Source organism: Urocitellus parryii, chromosome 3 (assembly GCF_045843805.1).
Source record: "Urocitellus parryii isolate mUroPar1 chromosome 3, mUroPar1.hap1, whole genome shotgun sequence".
Lineage (NCBI taxonomy): Eukaryota > Metazoa > Chordata > Mammalia > Rodentia > Sciuridae > Urocitellus > Urocitellus parryii.
In genome coordinates, this window is record NC_135533.1 from 106,229,435 (window position 1) to 106,249,298 (window position 19,864).

A 19,864-nucleotide genomic window follows, 5' to 3' on the forward strand; every position below is an offset into this window, starting at 1 on the left:
ATAATATGCACTATTCCTCTGACTGACTGGGGGAAGGCAGGGAGATGGCATGAGATGGCAAGACAGGTCTGAGTGGCTGGTCATGAGTACATTAGGGTTTCCCCAGGTGAGGGCCTGGAAGCAACAGCAAAGGCATCCATTATCTGAATCTCTTTGCCAATTTCTTACATGACTAATTTCTTATGTGTCAAAACCTCTAGTTCTTGATATTTTAACTGTCCCACCACTATGGGAAAAATGGCACTATTGGAATCGTCAAATGTGAATGTTTTGAGTTTGAGGGTTCTTGGCTAAACCTTTGTGGCTAACTGACTTGCTTTGAAACCTGGGATTCTTGTGGCTGAGAATGTCCAGGTATAGTCATGACCTGGAATCCCACATTTACTCAAGGCTGAGCAAGCTTTCACAGGACAAAGTACTACCAATTCCTTGTGCCAGCTCCTAACTAGTGGCAGGAAGCCCATTTTTTAATACCGTATGTCACTTCCAAAGGTTTTGAGTGGATAACCAGCAAGTGTTTTTAAATATAGAGAGACATAACAAACAGCAGAAAATGAAGAACACTGTATTAATGTTTATTTCTAATTACAAGAACCAGAACATCAGTCCCTTATTTGTACAAAAATACCTGAAAGTTTACAATTAGGTTCACGAGCCAAAGAGCTATATACATAATGAAGCAAAGCACATGGAGTAAAGGTTTTGTCTCTTAATTAACACCTTCTGCATTCCCTGAAAACGTTCACACGTCAGGACATTTTTATGGTCACTGCAATTTGCACTATGACACCACAAATCTACGATGAGCTAGTCCTGCCCTCATAAAGGCGCAAGGATCAGTCAAATTGTCAGGTATTAAGTGCAGAAAGGAGAAGACAAAACATCTAAGCTGAGGCACATGTTTATTCAAGGTTTAGCAAACAAAAATAAAGAAAAAACAAAAAGAAAAAAACACATTCTGGAACTCTAACACCTAATGGAACAGAGCTTACCTATTAAACTCTAATACCCAAAGCATTTGGCGTTTTTCCTTCTCGACTTAGTCCAGGTTGCTACATGGAGTTCTCATTTAGAAAAGAAAATCACAGGCAGAGATTAAAAAGTCAACAGGCTCCAAAACAACCCTGAGCTGTCCCCTTTACATTCATGTCAATTAAATACAAAAATAAAAGTCAAATGTCCTTCAGTCCCTGGCTTGGGGGCTAGACGCCCACGACTCAAGGGACTTGCTGTTTTCAGATGGAATTCCCAGCTACCTGCGTAAAGGCGGGAGAGCCAGGGCCTTTGGAAGTCTGCGCCGCACGAGGCGGTTTATAGCAGCCTCCAACAATTCACTTCGGCTGGGGAAGTACAAAAGACTGCGTCAAACCAGCTACATACAAAATTATGAATCAGAGTCAAGCTTTTATTTCTCCTTTTAAATAAAACGCATACTTATAAATATGAAATACTGCACATCCTAGCTGTCTATGGAGAGGCATAAGAGAGGGATGATACACAATGGGGACTGGTCTGCGTAAAAAAAAGAAAAAAGAAATCTTAGAATTGCTGCTTAAGGTTTTTACCGCAAACCAGTGAAGAGAAACAAGGTACAAAAACGATAGAACTGAAGTAACCGTCTCTAACATGGAGATCAGTAAAAGCATGATGCTAGGCAAGAACTTGAGAAATTACCTCACTGTCAATTATTTGATTAACTGGCTGCCAAAGAAAGAAATACAAAAAGCATTTATGGTTAAAAAACATATCCTACTAAAGAAATGCTTCATTTGTGAAGGCAGACATCTCATGGAAATGGATGGAATAAACCAAAATACAATGTTTCTATCCTGCGGACCGACTTGCAGCCAGCCGGTCTGCCTCACTGAAGCACAACACACATCTTTCCTGAACTACACACATCAACACAAGGGCAGAGAGAAGCGGTTCCTCTGGGAGCACACATCAATGGGTCGCATCTGGAACAATCCAGTGGCCAGCACAGCTTCAAAGGAGCCTGTTGGACATTGTTTTAGAAAAGAAAGCTTTCTGCTCACCACAGTAGTCTGCATGCTTGTCAAGGGAGTTTAGTTGGTGTTGCGGGGTCAAGCGTCAAGAAATAGCCACCTTCACACCTGACAATCAGCAAAGGGGACACGCAAGGGGTCTGCTATGGAATACAGGGGACTGTGTTACAACTCAAGCCACAATCTGACCATCTCTTTTGAATGGGAAGCAAGTGTCCGGTTGCTAAAACTCCCCATTGTCCACAACCATTGTGAGGTACATCTGCCCTTAAGCCATCAGAGGAGGCACCTCTGGCCGCTCCACATCTGCTGGCTTATGGGGGTTTTCAGCAGGATGCAGAGGTTCATCCAGCAAAGACCTTCAAATGCCAACCTGCACCTGAGCCCTCTGCAGCAGTTCCTTGTCTTTATCACTATGGAAACCCACAGGACCCAGCACAAAAGCCACCAGGGTGTCATGTTCTTTTTAGATCCTTTAATTCCCCAAGAGAGATCAATCATGAAATGACCCAAGCCACTGTAGGGTCTGAATGATCAAGGCAGTGATCATTCTAGAACAGCTGCAAAAAATGTGAGACTGAGGGTACCCCAGGTGGACTATTTGGCATCCACCGCCAGCAAAGGATGGGTACCAGGTGTGTCCCAAGAAGGCAGTCTTACATCAGTCTAGAGGCGAAGTCATGCAGCTGTGCTGTGTTGGGGAATAGTGGGGTTTCCAATGTAATAAAGTCTCCTGCACCGTGGAGAACTAGACACACTACTAACAAAAGGATCAGACATCTACGCAGAGAGCAATGATTAACAGACTGTGGTAGCTCGACTGAGTCCACGAAACATGCCAAATGCTGACCACAGTTGACACCTTTTAGTAATTTTGTTTTTCTTAAAAAAAAAAAAAGCTTTTCAAGTATACTGGGAAGGGCTGGGGGTGGTTTTTTAAATTTGAGAGCCGAATCCACACTGTGGCAATCTCTAGATATCTTTGGGGACCAATCTGCAATCTGAAGTCATCAATTCAAAAATTTTTCTGTCTCATTTGAGTTGAAAAGCCACATCCCCTCCTACCATAGGCTGAATACAATATTGACAACAAAGGAGTGCAAAAATGTGATCAATACAAAAAAAGTAAACATATCAGTTTTAATTGTCAAGATTATTCCAGGGCAAGAGTTCATTTCCAATTTCTCTTCGGTTCTTGTTCCTAAAGTGGCCCAGCCAAGATGATCATTCCAGTTTATTCTCAGAATTGTAATGGATCTCTCAACACCCTCCCTGATTTGGCCAATGCAGAAGGAGGCAATCTGGCTGGATCTGCAGCAGCAAATCTTAACAAAGTCCAACAAACCAGTCGATCTTGATTGGCTGGCACCAAAAAAACGAACCCATGTTGCTCTCAGTCCCAAGGTGCGGAAGATGTACGTTCTCATCCCTCGTTTAGACCTCTTCTTCCTTCCAGTGTGCACTTCCTCCCTTCTTCCGCTGAGAGGATGTGTGAGGTCATAAGGCCACTCGGATGCAGTGGTGCTTCAATTTGCAAGGCAGCACTCCTTTGTTGAGCTGGTAGAAGTCGACCAGCTGGATCAGGTCAGAGAATTTGGTGTTCCCGTCGTCCAGAGTGAAGAAGGTCTGCCCTTCATCCTCAAACTGGGGGGACACAAATAAACACTCGCCAAGTTAGAAGATAAGACGGTGGGAAGAACCTGGGCCCATAGGGAGTTGCTATGGATGCTTAAGAGACACACAGGGGGGCTGGGGATGTAGCTCAAGCGGTAGCACGCTCGCCTGGCATGCGTGCGGCCCGGGTTCGATCCTCAACACCACATACAAACAAAGATGTTGTGTCCACCGAAAACTAAAAAATAAATATTAAAATTCTAAAAAAAAAAAAAAAAAAAAGAAAAAAAAGAGACACACAAAGAATCTGCAAGGTGGGCTAGAAAACTCAAGAGTTCACAAAGGCAGGGGAGCAGAGCCTCTGTGCCATGATGTGTGAATGATGCTGGGCGGGAGACTAAGGCCAACTGGCAGGGCTGGTTCCCCTGATCCCTGAGGAGGTCTGGGGGAAGAGCTTTAAGCAGCTCCTAGCTCGCTTTGCTTATACGGTAAGGTTGACCGGTTGACTAGTAAGTATCCACAATGGGACACAGGCAACCTTTAAGCTCCGAAGTTCCCTATTGCACGTGTGGCATTATTGTAAGGGATTAATAAGATCATATGGGTAAAACAGCTTTCCCAGCTCCTGGGACTATTTTGTAGCTATTTTGTTTATTAAAGCAAGAATTCCACAGTACCTCTAAGAAAGAACTAGATTCTTAACATCTATTTCAACTCAGTAAGTTTTAAATCTAATGCCTGCAGTACTGTGCCAAACAGAAAAGTTACCCTGCCCTGTTCACATTGACAAGGGAAGCTTTAAACCTTGGTTGATTAATGAACTTAGAACTACTTCTTAACTAAAAGCAGTATTAGAGCCAAACACACATCCTGTAGCTTGTTTTCAAGTTCAGAGGCTGAAATCCTATAAGTCCCAAATTGCTATTGCTCTTTGGGGCGGGAGAACGGCGTCACAAACTTTGCCAACATGAAAGACCTTTTATTTTACATTTTAAGTGAAGAAAATTCTAACTTTTGCATCAAAACATAATGCAGTGGGGAAAAAAAAGAATTGCAAATGAGGCACTTTCTCTTGAATGATAATTCTGTGCATATAATGTTTGGTGGAACCTGAGAAGCCAGAGCTCAACCCCAGATTCTGTTCCTTTCCCCTAGAGTGGTGTGGGGCAAAGGCTCATTTTCCTCATCCATAAAATGGGTACATCAGAACACAGTGGGAAGCAAGAACAGAAAGTGCCTCAGAGCATATTGCTTCTTATATTTCACAAAAGGAAACCAAGATGCCCTTCTCCTTCCTTACTACCCCTGGGTTTCCTATTCTTACACTACTGTTGAGACTGTAGTGAAGTTTTGGGGTCAATATTTTTAGAAAACCCTAGGCTCAACCATGTGAAATGGGTACATTTAGTTACTTCAAAGACTTCTCGGGACTACTTCTTTGTTCACCTGAGTGTCCAAGAGGAGAAAGTGTGGTCATCTTTTGCACAGTGTTTCCTGGGCTTAGGTTCCACAAGAGATATTTTATAGTAGCTATCTTTACCTCCAGAAGTGTATGTAAAACATTTGATGTTAATTTTGTGTATTGTATCCCTACCTAAACTGAGTTCCGGGAAGTGCTGAAGTAACACAAAAATCATGAACTAGAATTTAAACTCTGGCATAGTAAAGGAAGAGTTAAAGTACATTAGAAAGTATAACAATAATTGCTTGGTTCAAGCAATAACAATAACAACAAAAGGCCGTCTGTAATGATGTGGCAGGATAGTTCAAAGGTGAACTCAAAAGGTTTCTGGTAGTTCAAAGCTTTTCTGGTCTGATAGCCAGGTGCAAGGAGGAACAGTTTCGCTTTGGGGGGGCGGGCACTTGACCATAATTAAGCTTTTCTACAATTTTCTTGAGTAGCTCCACTATATAACAGCACTAATTAGACAATTCCTTAGATGCAAATGGTCAAGGGTCAAACCTGCTATTCACCACCCGTCTTCTACATACTTGTGCTCAGGGCCACCTAGCTCTTTGGTCCTCATCATCCCCTACATTCTCCTATCTGCTGATCCTCCCAGTCAGGTGGCCCCTTCGGTTACACCTAGGAGCTAAAAGGCACATGGGAAGCCCCAGCACAGGATAAACACTTCTAGCATCCTCTGTAGGAAAAACATCCTAAGATTGAAAAACAAACTTCTACAAAAACTCTTGCAAGTTGCTTGAAACCTCCTCGTTGGTTTATAACTTAAAAATTGAATGAAGAATGAAACTAGAAAACCCAAAAGCAAGAACTGATTTAAAAATGTCACTACTTACAGGTAAGATCTGGAAGTTTTTAATCTTCTGGTGGTGACACAGTGTGAGTACAAATGCCTTTGGATTACTCTGACTGTCACGGAGGAGGAAAAGCCTGGGGGATGGAAAATCAGCAATGAATTGTGAATGACGATTAAAATCCCAAACTACACACACACACACACACACACACACACACACACACACACACACCTCCTAGCCCTGTTCAATAACATGGACTTGAAACCCTGATGCTTTAGTGCTTTGGCATTCAAGTGGCCTGGAGTGGCAACATCAGCCATAGCACCCACCGGGTACTTTTGAAATGTCATTCTACATTGAAAGGAACCAGGGATTCTTAGGAATGTGACTGACTCCAGGGAGAAGGCTGGGAAACTGCAAGATGAAGCTGGAACATCTTGTGCTGGAAAGTCAGAAAGTGCACAAAGAATGGTGGGGACATGTCAAAATGACACTGGGGGCAGGTTGACTAAATTTGGGCATCAAAATAAATCACAGAAGCATTGGATTATAACCTATAAAATATATCAGGAATCCACAAATCCATAGGTATTAGAAACAAATGTGCAAATAAATTAGCAGGGGTGAAAGAAAAGTTTGTCCTTAGAGGAGAATATCAAGGAGTGACGGATGGAAGAACTACCATTTGGCAACTACCCAAGTAACAATTGATTAAGACCACCTTCAATGGATGCTAAAACCAGCAGATGAAAGTTTGATGAGAAACAGAATGTTTTCATAATCTCAAAGTGTCTTACTCCTAATGTTTATTTTTTAATAAAATAGAAAGCATTACAGAAAAGGGAAAATAGTACAGAACCAGGTTAAGACCTTCTTCATCAACTGTTCAAATTACTGCCACCAGGAATGAGGCAAACAGATCTCAAGTGCTTCCTGATAGGATGTGTTGAAGGTGATATCACATCATGCACTTGGGATGTTTCTACCCAAAATGCATATCCCCATTTTAGTCCCTGGAACATGGTCTAGTGGAAAACAATTCATTACTAAGAACTGGCTTCTACTTAAGACAAGGTCAAGATTATAAACACCTGTTCTAGGAAATGAGAATATACAGGATTATGATATTTTTCCTCCCTTTTGCTACGAAGGATACAATCAGGAGTAGGAGTAAAATTTGAATCAGTGTCTGGAGTAGATAATACAACTTCAACGAAGCTCATTTCCTGATTTTATAATGGCACTGTGGTTACATAAGAAAAGTACTTGTTTTTAGAAATTTCACACTGAAATAATTAGGACTTGGGGGGCATCAAGCTGCAATTTACTCTCAAATGGTTTGGGGGAAAATATTACAGGAAAAGAATGATAAAGCTAATGTGCCACTACGTTGGCAAATGGGACATCTGGGGTGAAGTATGTACCAGATCACTGCATTATTTTTGTGACTTTTCTACAACCTTGAAATTATTTCAAAATAAAATAATACAGGGAATAGCATAAAGAAGCATAGAATCACTGAATCTAATCAGCTAAATCTTCAGTTTCTAGATTGTAAATGTTAAAGATCGAAAAGCAGCTAAATAGGACTGGAAAATCCCTATCTGAAAGACAAAACAGATTATTTTTTTTTTCTATAGCACTTCTCATAGCCTTTAAAATGCAAACATCCATCATAACTCTCTAAGGGCTCTATCACAAAGAGTATCCCAGTCTTACCTAACTACCCAATCCCTTTTTATTAAAAAAAATTTTGCAGCAACTTGTACTCTTCAGAATATCCTTTGAGAATCGCCACCCAGATCTGAATTCTACCGTTTGGCCCAGTCAGGCTGGAACAGACAGTGCTAAGAACCACGGGTCCCGTTCCCCAGCTACAGAACATACTCCACAGGAAGAGAGAGAACCGGAAGCTCTGGGTCCTCTCCTGGAGGATCCCTCTTCTTTTCCCAGAGTCATATCATACCAATAAAATATGGTTACAGGGTAGAATCTCAGGAGCTTGATCTAATCTGAGGAAAAGACAGGGCTGCCCCTTTCTCTGTTACATGACTACCTGTTTCCTTCCACAGAAAGAAAACTACAGACAAACACGTACATACAACCTATGACTGTTCATTCTGATCACCCCTGAGAGGAGCAGGCGGCAGATATGTTCTCTGTCCCTCAGTTTGGGGTGGGGTGTGTAGGGTCTACCCAAACACTTGGATTTATACAGGCACTGCCTGAAGGTTGTCCACCTGAGATGATCACTAATATGGAGGAGGCTGTCAAGTTAGCAAGGATCCTGGATTTGCCACTTCCTAGCTTCACAATCTTGGGTCACATGCCTTCTCAGTGTTACTTTCTTCATCTGCAATAAAACCTCTCCCGCAGGACTGGGGAGAAGATCCCACACAGTGGCTTGACGTATCAAGTTATTGCAAGCAGCACACCGTGGGGATCCAGTGATGCCGAAGAGTGACCATCACAAGGAAGAGGCAGGGAGAAGCCAAGCATGTCTAGACATTGCTACCGAGGTTAGGAAGTCCTGAACAGGACCCAGGAAGGAGAGCAACAAGAACCAGGGTATGAAGAATGGAGGACAGTGATGGCTTACTCACTCCCTGAAAGAATTGTGAATCTTTTGGGCTAGGTGATGATGGTGACCAGGTAACATTCCAGCTCACCATTATAAGGGACTTTTGCCTCAAGTATTTCATAGCTGTATTAATCCATTTAGTCCTCATAACGACCCTGTCATCCTCATTTTGTGAAGAGGGGTGTGGGGCTCAGAGAAATCAAGCAACCACCTCAAGGTCACTATGCCAAAGCTGGTGGAGTCCCTGGTCCAGCGGGAAAGGATTCCTCTGTACAAGGAATTGTTTTCCTTTGGGGGAAGGGAAAGCTTTAAAGAACTCAAGTCTCACCGAAGAAACCTCCTTCCAACAAGTCCAAGAACATGGAGGGCAGACAGAAAGGCAGCATGACAGGCAGCATGGGGACTGATGTTCATGTCAAGGGCCCAGCAGGGCTAGGCTGGAATGTGGGGGTGGGAGAGAGGGAGGTGTCCTTATATCCTAAGGGGGCTGGCAGAGGCATGGAGAGAGCTAGATATGTCCTTGGAAAGATTCTTCTCCTGATGATTCTGAGAAGAACAGGAAGGAACCCGGCAGTGAGCTCTGTGCAGGACTAGTGGACACCAGAGTTTATACTCACACACATAGGCATGCTCAGTCACATATATGACCCCAGAAATATCAAGAATATTTCTGGGGGTCCTATAAGGCTTTGCTGTCTCTTTCTTTCTGGCCCTGCTCTCTAACTCCACATATCACTTCAGGTTCAAGCCTCAGGAAATACCCCTCTATTGCCTTAGCTGTTCTTGCCCTGTCTTTCAGAGTTATTTCCTTTTCATTGTTTGACATTCTAAATTGACTTGCCTTCATTAACTCTGCAGGGATCAGTAAAGATTAGAGATGGGTTGTCTGAAGCACATTTCTTCCCTAAACCTTGAAACTAGCCCACGAGCCGTCCCTGCGTCAGAGCTGGATTAGCCGTTATCTGCACGTCTGTTAGGCCAGTGGACACATGCTTCTTGGCCCTACATAGCATCACAATGAGCCCCCTGTGTAGCCTTCACTACACAAACAGTGTGATGTCACCTGGCACGTGAACTGGCTCAGCCTCCTTAATGAACCCCACAGACACTGTGGTTAATTGGGACATGCCTAGAACATTCAAGAGGCCAACAGTTGAAGGGGGTTCACAGTTACAAATGGGCATAAGAAAATACACATCTATCCCTAAATTTTAAAATGTCACAGAAATTTCAAATGTTAGGCTTTTTTCTCAAGTATGCCAGTAACTTTAGAGGAGAAGCATACTTTTTTTTATAAGAAAGGAGTTATTTATAATGGTTTAAAAGAGATACTCTATGACACAGGTGATTATCAATTATTAATTACCTACAGTAATTAGCTTTGGAACAATTATATAGCTACCTGGGAAACAAAATGAGACCTATTCTTTATATAATACCTAAATATAAATAAACTCCAAATCTATCTGGAATCTAAATAATAATGATGATGAAAATAGTAATGATAATATAATAATATCTAACATATGTAATAATAATAAGAAACCAAAAAACCAATAAATGAGGAACAATACCAGTACTAGAAAATAACATAAATGAACTCCTCTATGATTTCAGAGTAAAAAAAAATAAAAAGTATTTGTAATTAAAAAATATAGATTAGAAAAATGGATAGAAAGTATAAATAGCTCAGAACTACAAAAAGAGTAAGAAATCCAAACAGCTTTTAAGCACAAGGAAAGAGGCTCAGTCTGCTTTATGAGAGAAGTGCAAATTACAGCTTTTCTCTCTGATGGAGGAGGCTATGGGAAAACAGTCACTCATATGCTTCTGCTGGTATGACCATGTGACACAAACCCTGCTGAGGAGAACTGAGAGCTACTTCACAATATTATGTAAGCTTTCCACCTAAAAATCCCCCTTTGAACGACTCACCAGCAAAGAGATACCAGTAAAATTAAGAAATGACACAGCACTGTTTGTCACAACATAAGGGACTGGCTGGAAAAAAAATCATGTTCTATGTACATAAAAGAGAACCCGAGAATAGAATAGAAATGAGGAATGTTTCTATGTGCTGCCATGGGACAATCCTCAGGACAGAGAAAGAAAAATATGTGTTATAGTTCAGATATGAGATATCCCCTCCTAAAGTTCAGGTGTGAGACAATGCAAGAAAGTTTAGAGGCAAAATGACTGGGTTATGAGAGTTTTAACCTGATTAGTGCATTAATCCTCTGATAGAGATTAACTGGGTGATAACTATAGGCACATAGGGTGTCCCTGTGGGTGTGCCTCTGGGGCATATATATTTTGTCACTGGTGAGTACAGTTCTCTCTCCTTCCTTGTTGCATGCTAAGGTAAAAGTAACAAGAATGTGTATAAACCAAAATGTACAGGCAAAAACATTTTTTTCTATTTGTCCACTTACCAAGAAAGTAAAAATAACTACCTTTGCATTCTTCTCCTACTCAAAATTCATCTAAGAGGTAGAGGAAAACTCTAGATACAATCTGGACAGATATGGGTTAGAATCCCCTCTGCCCCTCACTAATTGGGCCAGCCCTGCACAACTCCTACAATCTCTGAGCCTAGATTTCTCCTCTTTAAAATGAGGATAAAACTACTGCCTATCTTACAAAGATGTTTGAGAAACGGAATATACACCCAGCAAAATGAGAGCTCAACAGATGACAGCTCTTATCAGTGGAGGTCCCTTACCCATCCACGAGGCCTTGCTGCTTAATGATCCTGTGTGATTCCTCTCTGGTGATTCTGCCATGAAACCAATGCTGAGTCCTGTGAATCACTGTGGGGGTAAGAGAGGAGGTGAGGAAGGTGACATCTCTGCACAGTGGTTTCCCTGAGAACATAACCCAGAGCCCTGACTCCCACAGCTGTACCTCTGTGGTGCATTCCAGGCCTGGGCAACAATGTAAAGTTCGGGGAGTGGAGGGTATGGGTGGGTGGGGGTGTGGAAGGTGAGGACTGTTTAATTTTCTTTTTATACAACAACATTAGGCAACTTGTCATGCTTACCTGTACTCAGGGTAGAAGGATGAAGGGGACTTTGGCTTCCCAGGATATTCATCCTCATGCTTCTCTTCTGCAAAAGAAATGCCCACATTAGCACTGAAGAAAACAGACTGATGCACAACAAGTCACCTGACTTCCCACCTCAGAGCGGGTAGCTGACCAGGATGCCACGCATCATGTGAAGACCCTGTCTAATCACCAAGGATGAAGAACACATGGATCACAGTGGTGGTTAAAAACAAACCAAAAGCATAATGGTGCATTTCCAACCATCCCGGTATTGAAACAGAGACACTTGCTTCTCACATAGAAGATGTATGATAGAAATCCTAAAAAATCTTAGCAGAAAAGCATGAGCTTGGGTAAACTCAAGCAGTTCTCAAAGCATGGGTCTTGAGAATCCCCATACTTGGGAACTTTCTCCTTTTCTCAAAGTACTGGGAATGCTTTCTAAGCCAAGGTCCTGGATTTATATTTTACACATGATCTTTAAAGACTCAGCTGAAAGATGGGTGATATTCTTCCCATCTGGAGATTTAGAACTTGAGCCTCAAAGATGAAGGAACTGTTTGGGTACAGCCCCCGCCACCCCCATATGCCCAATGGCCTCATTCAGGACAGGCTCTGTGCCCTACACAGACAGTTGCTAAAAATTCATCAACAATAATAGTTCTGCCCATGAACCAAAGAGGTAGAAGGTTCTGTTCTTCTCTGCCCCTTCCATGGGATCCCATCCATAGGGAGGCAGTGGGGGCTGGCTGGGTGCTGGACGCGTGGAGGACTCAGAGGGGTCAACTGCTTCCCGCAGTTCCTTACAAGCATCCCCTCCCTTGCCAACACCACAGAGCCATTCTTTTGGAAGAACAGCAAATGCAGGGGGGGCTACCACCCACAAGGGAGCCTCTTCTTGCTGGACTGGGGCCATGGTCTTACCCGCCAGGCATGGCCCTCTTCCAGGGCAGCGCTCTGGGCTTCAGCCGGATTCTCTATCACTCTTCCTGTTTGCCCAGAAAAATCCATTGCCACGAGGGAGTTCTCAGAGACACTGCGCTGGAAAGAAAAAGCCATAAATTTGTAAGAAGCAAGGAAATCAGTACAGAGGGAAATTTTGGCATGAAATGATCATAAAGATAGCCAGGAAAGGGTGCCCTATCTCCATTTCTGAACCCCTGATTCAGGATAAAGATCCACAGATTCAGGTTGAAAATTCAGAGGCACCTTGGGCTAAAAATGGCTTTGATTTTTCTTAAGAATAAAAAATGATCCTGTCTTCTCATAGTATTCACAAGCTGCTGGCAAGGTCTCCTGACACCAGTAGGTTATGGACTGCACTGCCCTTTACTGGTTTCCTGACCTGTGCTAAAACACATCAGAGACATGAAAACACAGGGTGAGACTAGTCCTCAACTGTAGATGACATCTTCAGGTGTGTTAGCTCAGGACAAGTAATACTGGACTCTCGATGGAGTCATCTGCCATCTCAAAAGAACAGATAAAGAAGGATCTTTAAGATCATATTTTGAAGTCACGACATGTTTCTGTGTCTCTGGGAAGCAAATCACATACTGAAGACACAAAAGGAGTAATAATAATGTCTCACTTCTAACCAAGGAATGATCTCACCATAATGGCCAACAGCACCTATGGGTCCCATGGCTTGAAGGAACAAAATCCCAGACAGAAGAGGATGCTCCTGTAGAGCTGGAAGTTGCAGTTGGTATTTTTAGCACATGAAGTTATTTACCTAACAACCTTGAGTTAAGATGTAAGGATGGGAGAAGGATGATAGAGAAATTTCTTCCCTGAAGCATGATATTGAAGTACAAGATTCGTGTTCTGGAAAATGGAATGCATGAGACATACTGGTTTCCTTGGAATGTGTTCACTCTTTCTGGAGCTTCCCTTACCAGTTCTTGTGAAATGTTGTCTACAAAACACGGAGACACAGCAGCAGAAAAGGCTTCTGAGCTAGGAAAGGCCAGCCCTGTACTTACCACTGGTGTAGCAAAGGGAGACAGCAAGGCTTTTCTCTGTTGAGGGATGCGGTAGTTCTGATAGAGGAGCATTCCATACTGAAGAGAAAGATAAGAGTCAGCACCAGGAGGGTAGTAGGAGCCCCAAGGTCCCAGCACATGTAAAATACCAAGGCTGGGAAGGGCAATGTTGAGTACAGAACAATGAAAAATATTGTTAACAGCCCCCACAAGCCGAAGCACATTCAAGATGGCGCACTTCTCTCAGTTCTGTCTCAGTTCTGCTATTACACTGCAGGAGATGAGCACTGACTGGTTTTGGAATGTTGGAAGGGGAATATACAAGACAGTGACAAATGCAATTATAATAATAGGATCAAGAAGAATTAACCTCACTGAGTGCTACTATGGGCCAAGTACTGTCTTAAATGGTTGTTGTATTATTTTCACTTAACCATCTCCATTTTGTGAGCTATGTACTATAACTTTCCCCATTTTACAGATTATGGAACTGAAGCACAGATAATGAAGCAAATAACCCAAAGTCTCAGGAAATCAATGATTTAGAATTTGAATATACCAAAGCTAATGATTCCCCTGACTACCAGGCTTACTGCTTAACCGGCTCAGCAGTTTGTGCTTTATTTTTCTTGGTAATAAGTACCCAGGGCATCGAAAAGTCTTACACACATCCAACATCCCAACCAACACTCCCAAATTACTGGCTCACACCACCCACTTGGAAGATAAAAGAATCAGGAAGAGGAAACAAAGTTATCAAGCAGAGTGCATCTTCCTCTTGACATTCCTTCAGGGGACGTAAGCTCCGATCCAGCTCTAGGTCCTACAGTATGTACTCATTTCTAAAATAAAAACATTTAGAACATGACAAAACAGTCTAACATAGGTATAATTGTATTCCCGTGAGAGGAGAAGAGTGAGAACAGGTCAGAAGAAACAACCCAAAGTGACAGTCGTCATGAATTTTCCAAAATCAACAAAAAGACATCAAGCAACAGATTCAAAGAGTAAGATAAATAAATTAACACCCAGACACATCATGGGAAGACTGCTATTTAAAAAAAAAAAGAAAGAAAACGTAAAAAGCAACTAGAGAAAAACATTCATTATTTTCACAGAAGCACTAGAGGACAGACGGCTGATAGTTTTGTACAAATGATGAGATCCAGAAGACAATGGAATGGGAGCAATTATAGAAGAAAATAACTGGCACAACCAAGAAAAAGTTCCTTCAATAATGTAGGTGAAACAAAAATTGAAAAAATTTCTAAGGCCCATATTTTAAAAATTGCTAGGCTGAGTTCCTCTAGTCCCATAAAAAGAATGCAAATTCAAGAAAAATTAGAGTACAGATATGGAAGTGAATAAAATAAAAATTGAGTATATTAAACAAAACAGCAAAATTTCTTAAGGTATTTTAAATATATACAGAATTAATATTCATAATGAAAACATTTCAAAATGAGCAATGGGGAAAATGGATAAGTCCTTAGGCTAACCTGAAAATTAAAAAAGGACTAAATTATAAATATAAAAAAATATAATAAGTTAAAGATGCATGTTGTGATATCCAGGTTAACCACTAGAAAATAATAAGTGAATATCTAAGAGATAAGTTAACAGAGGAAAAAATATAAATAAAATTACTTGACAAATCCAAACAAGAGAAAAAAGAGAGGAGGGACAACTTGAAAACAACTAGCAAATGGTAGGTTCAAATACAAATACTAATAACTAATAATCACATTAAATGATACAATTAAATTAAAATAAATGTTCCAGTTAAAAGATGAAGATTATTCAGTAAAGAATAAGATGTGATGCTTATCAGTGATATTCCTTAAACATAAGGACCCAGAAAGTTGAAAAAATATGGTTAAAACAAACTATGCAAACACTAATCAAAACAAAGCTATATTAATATTAGACAAATTAAACATTAAGGCATGGGGCATTACGAGGGAAAATGAAGTGTATTTCATAATGACAAAGAATTGATTTACCAGGAAGACATAAATATCCTAAACATTTGGGCACTAATAACAGACACATTTCAACTTATTCACATATTTTCATGTACATATATGCAGTCATCCCTCAGTATCCCCTGGGGTTTGGTTTCAAGATCCCCTGCAAATACCAAAATCCATGGATGCAAAAGTCACCTATAGAACATGGTGTAGTATTTGCATATAACCTACTCACTTTAGATCATTTTTAGATTATCTAAAGTAACTAATATGCAAATGCTATGTAAAAAGTTGTCCTGCATTATTTAGGCAATAATCACAAGAAATCTATCTATCTATATAAGTTCAGTAATAAACACTTACCCCCCAATTTTCTTTTTAAAGAACATTTCTGATCTGCAGTTGGTTGAATACAAAGATGCAGAAACTAGATATAGAATGCCAACTGTGTGTGTATGTGTGTAAATGGATAGAGAAAGAGACAGAGAGAAGTAATGCGATGGTAACCTTGCACAAGGAAAAGTCCCCTGTCCAACCCCACTCCTGGAAGGTGATCTCTAAGTCTTTGGAATGTCCTGCCTGAAAGAAATGACTGGGTTTAACTGGGGTACTTGGCTAGGCCATATAGTAAATAACAATGTGATTTATGCTGGGACTTTGGACCACACTTATTAACTTGATTTTTGGAAGGGCTGCAGACTAAGGTCAGACACATAGGTGGTCAGCCACATCTATATGGCCAGCTATTACACCAAGGCTTGGGTAAGCTTCTCTGGTTGGCAAATCTTTGTGTGTTTGCACACATCTTTGTCAGAAGAAGCAAGTACTGTGCACATGACTTCTCTAAGAGAGGGCAACTGGAACCTCCTACCTGGAACTCTCTCGGGTCCTTCCCACACACATTTTCCCATTGCCAATTTTGACTTGCATCTGCTCAACGTAATACCATGAATGTAAGAGCTTTGCTGAATTCTGAGTCCTAACAAATTAATGAAATTGAGGCTCGTTCCAAGAGCACTGTGCACATGCATGCACACACACACACACAAACACTCACACAGGCTGAACATCCCTAATCTGAAAATCTGAAATCCACAATGCTTTAAATCCTGAAATTTTTTGAGTACTAATGTCTTGCCCCAAGTGAAAAATTCCACACCTGGCTTCATGTGATGATGAGTTATAGTTAAAACACAGGTGTACTAAAATTACTGTATAAAATTAACTTTAGGCTATGTGTACAAGAGTATGTAAAACATGTAAGAGTTTTATGTTCAGACTTGGGTCTTATCTTCAAGATATCCCATTATGCATATGCAAATCCTACAAAATCTGAAACAAAGTTCAAAAGCCAAAATGCTTTTGTTCTCATATTTCAGATGAGAGGTAATAAATATGAATTCTGGGCTTATATAAAATGAATTTAAGATTCACTAACATGAGGGGGATTTATCTGTGCAGGAGACATATACTCATTAAGATGGATATGAATAGACAGGAAATCCATCATGTCCAAGTGGGCTTGGGTTTCCTGGGTCCCTGCAATTCCATGGATCCATGTGCCTAGCTCAGACCAATGACAGTCTAATTAATTTGATTGCCCTTATTGAATGTCTTGAACGAGATACTTAGATCATTGGTTTTAAGCCTTATTTTACAAATATATTTATTTATTTATTTATTTAAGACAAAAAATTTGCCTCTAAAGTTTTATAGTTGTGATTTAGTTATATTTATGATTATTCAGTTGACATACACTCTAATTTTCTTCCATATTTCATCTTTGATCCATAAATTATTTAATATTGTCTCTAAGTTGGCATAAAATGATACTTTATTTGATTATATCTACATTTGTTTTCAATTACTAAGAAATTTGAGTGTTTTTCATTTATTATCTGCATCCTAAGACTATTAATTTATGTTGTTTCAATTTAGAAATATGAAGGCCTAGATGGTAGTAATTTATTTATATGTAATCTTAATATTGTTTAGATATTAACTTATTATATATCAGCTCTATCATAAAGTTACCTTCTTCTACTTTCTTTTTTAATTTAAGTTGACTGGATTTTAAACATGTGTATAATCCAATTAATGTTTTTTTTTTTTCTTAAAACTGTTTCAGAGACAGTATGACTCCAGAAATGTTTCTCCTTCTTTTGCAATACAGATTTCTTATTTCTTATTCTCATTTAATTGAATGTTTAGATTCAATAAAGAAGAAAGGCAACAGTGGCTATTTTGCATGTGTCTGTAAAGCAATTATAGAAATGTTTCTGCAATAAGGATAGTGGCAACACTTGGCTAAACACAGTCAATATCTTGCCATGGTAAAAAACATTCTCCCCATACAATATGTTAGCAAAATAAGTAATGTTAAAAATATAAATGACATAAACAAATTCCTAAGAGTTTAAAATTACAAATGGGGTAGAGTTTTGGGATCTAATGAAAGGAGTCTATTTTACTTTGTATCTATTGTATACTAATAGCTTCCCATTAATTCCTACTTCTAATTCTTATCATAAACACTGAAGAATCACAGGATGCCACACTTACATAAAATGAAAAAATTCCATTACCTTAAAATTTATTATACATGTGACCTTTCTGTTCTTAACTAAGGCCATACGTAAGTTTTTTTCTTTATAAAAAGATAAAACAAAGTCATGGTCAAAGAATGATTCATGAAATGACAGTAAACTCTAGGGATATAAATGAATTTAAGATTCACTAACATGAGGGGGATTTATCTGTGCAGGAGACATATACTCATTAAGATGGATATGAATAGACAGGAAATCCATTATGTCCAAGTGGGCTTGGGTTTCCTGGGTCCCTGCAGTTCCATGGATCCATGTGCCTAGCTCAGACCAACAACAGTGCATAAAGTGACATATCATTTACAGTCAAGTAGTTAACTGGGGATGCAAAATCTTCCTGGACTTTTGTGGCTTCCTTTTGCCATATTGGATGTGGGCAATGTTCAAGATGGCAGCCGCTCTCTACCTGTCAGATTCAAGCAGGGCAGCGGCAGGAGCTAACTATAAGCCAATGACACTGAGGAATGTTTGCTAATTGGGAATAATCTGAAATATCACATCATTTGATCAACCTTTTTATCTATCCTGCATTTTGGAGAATTTTAAGAGATTTTTGCCTTGAAATGGGGACAAATCCTGCTACAAAATACTTTGAGACCCATTAGATTTGAAAGATCCTCTTACAGGGAAGAAGATCTTCTTCTAAACCAGGGATTTTTACACTTTTAGATTTAAAAAAGAAATAAAAATTTGGGGAAGGAAAAAAAAGCCATCGTTGCCTTAAGTTTAGCAATTAAATTTATCAAGTAAGACAATTAACATACACATAAAAATTAACCCAAACCCATTACTTGATATCAAAATTTTATAAAATAAAGGACATCAACTAAGTGAGGTATACATAATCTCAGACTCAAGGAGTTAAGTTCTTTACCATGAGCACAGTTAGGCTCACGTATAGCTTTTTACATTGGATCTTGTCTATTTTGCTGCATCATGGAGTACAGAGATGAGGACTGGCTTTTGGGAACCACAGGTCAAAATCCTGGCATCCAAATAGTCTGTGACCTTGGTGTGAGTGTGCAGCAGGTAGGTATCATTGAAAGGGGAGGGGCTGAGGCACCCTGAGCTATGCAAGTCTTACTATAACTCTGAAGATGCTCCCATCTCGGGGATCCTCAACGCATCACAGGACCCTCAACTTCATCAAAATTCATCTGTACTGAGACCCGAGCCCTCCCCCACTGGATTAAGCAAAATGAAGTATGTCAAACTCCTGGCCTTGGACTTGGCATAGAGTAAGCACTCAACAAAGTTACTCAGTATGTGGATGGTTTACTTTTGTTCTGCACAACTTTTTCACTATGCTGAGATGACTCTGTTCTCTGCATTTAGCACGCTGCTTCCCATGGTTGCCATGAATTTTCTCTTTGTTCCAGACACACATTGCTGTATTTTAACAGCATTAGTGCAAGACAATGTGCCCGGTTTCTCAGCAGTCTGCCTTTCTGCTGAACATCTAATTTAATTGCCTTTCTAGTGTCAGCTCATTTAAAACCAAAGCAACCACAATTATAGATTCTTGGATTGATGAAGCGAGACCTCCCTTTAGGGGATGAATTTCTATAGCAGTTTAAGAAACTTTAGAAGACAAAGGGAGGAGGTAACAGATAACTGTTATTAAGTTTTAACACTCCCTGCACAGACCCTACTATATCCAAGAAATTACTTAACAATGTACTATGAAGAAATGAGGAACCTGATTAATCTCTGCTGCTCTGTGTTCCAATAGCATCTTCCTGCAAAGCTGAGTGGAGCCCTGTTAGGCTTTTCCTAGGTATACACAAGATATAC

General features: G+C 40.2%; 1 protein-coding gene across 1 annotated transcript in view; it reads right to left on the reverse strand.

The window, feature by feature from the left end:
- Positions 1-554: 554 nt before the first annotated feature.
- The window catches only part of Grb10 (growth factor receptor bound protein 10), a 154,604-nt gene continuing 135,294 nt past the window's right edge, over positions 555-19,864 (reverse strand). Inside the window, exons 12-17 of the mRNA XM_026403659.2 lie at positions 13,495-13,572; positions 12,434-12,550; positions 11,504-11,570; positions 11,186-11,273; positions 5,922-6,015; positions 555-3,650 (exon numbers count right to left, since the gene is read on the reverse strand). Coding sequence (XP_026259444.1) covers positions 3,504-3,650; positions 5,922-6,015; positions 11,186-11,273; positions 11,504-11,570; positions 12,434-12,550; positions 13,495-13,572 — 591 coding nt within the window. The 3' untranslated portion in view covers positions 555-3,503. The remainder of the gene's footprint in view (positions 3,651-5,921; positions 6,016-11,185; positions 11,274-11,503; positions 11,571-12,433; positions 12,551-13,494; positions 13,573-19,864) is intronic.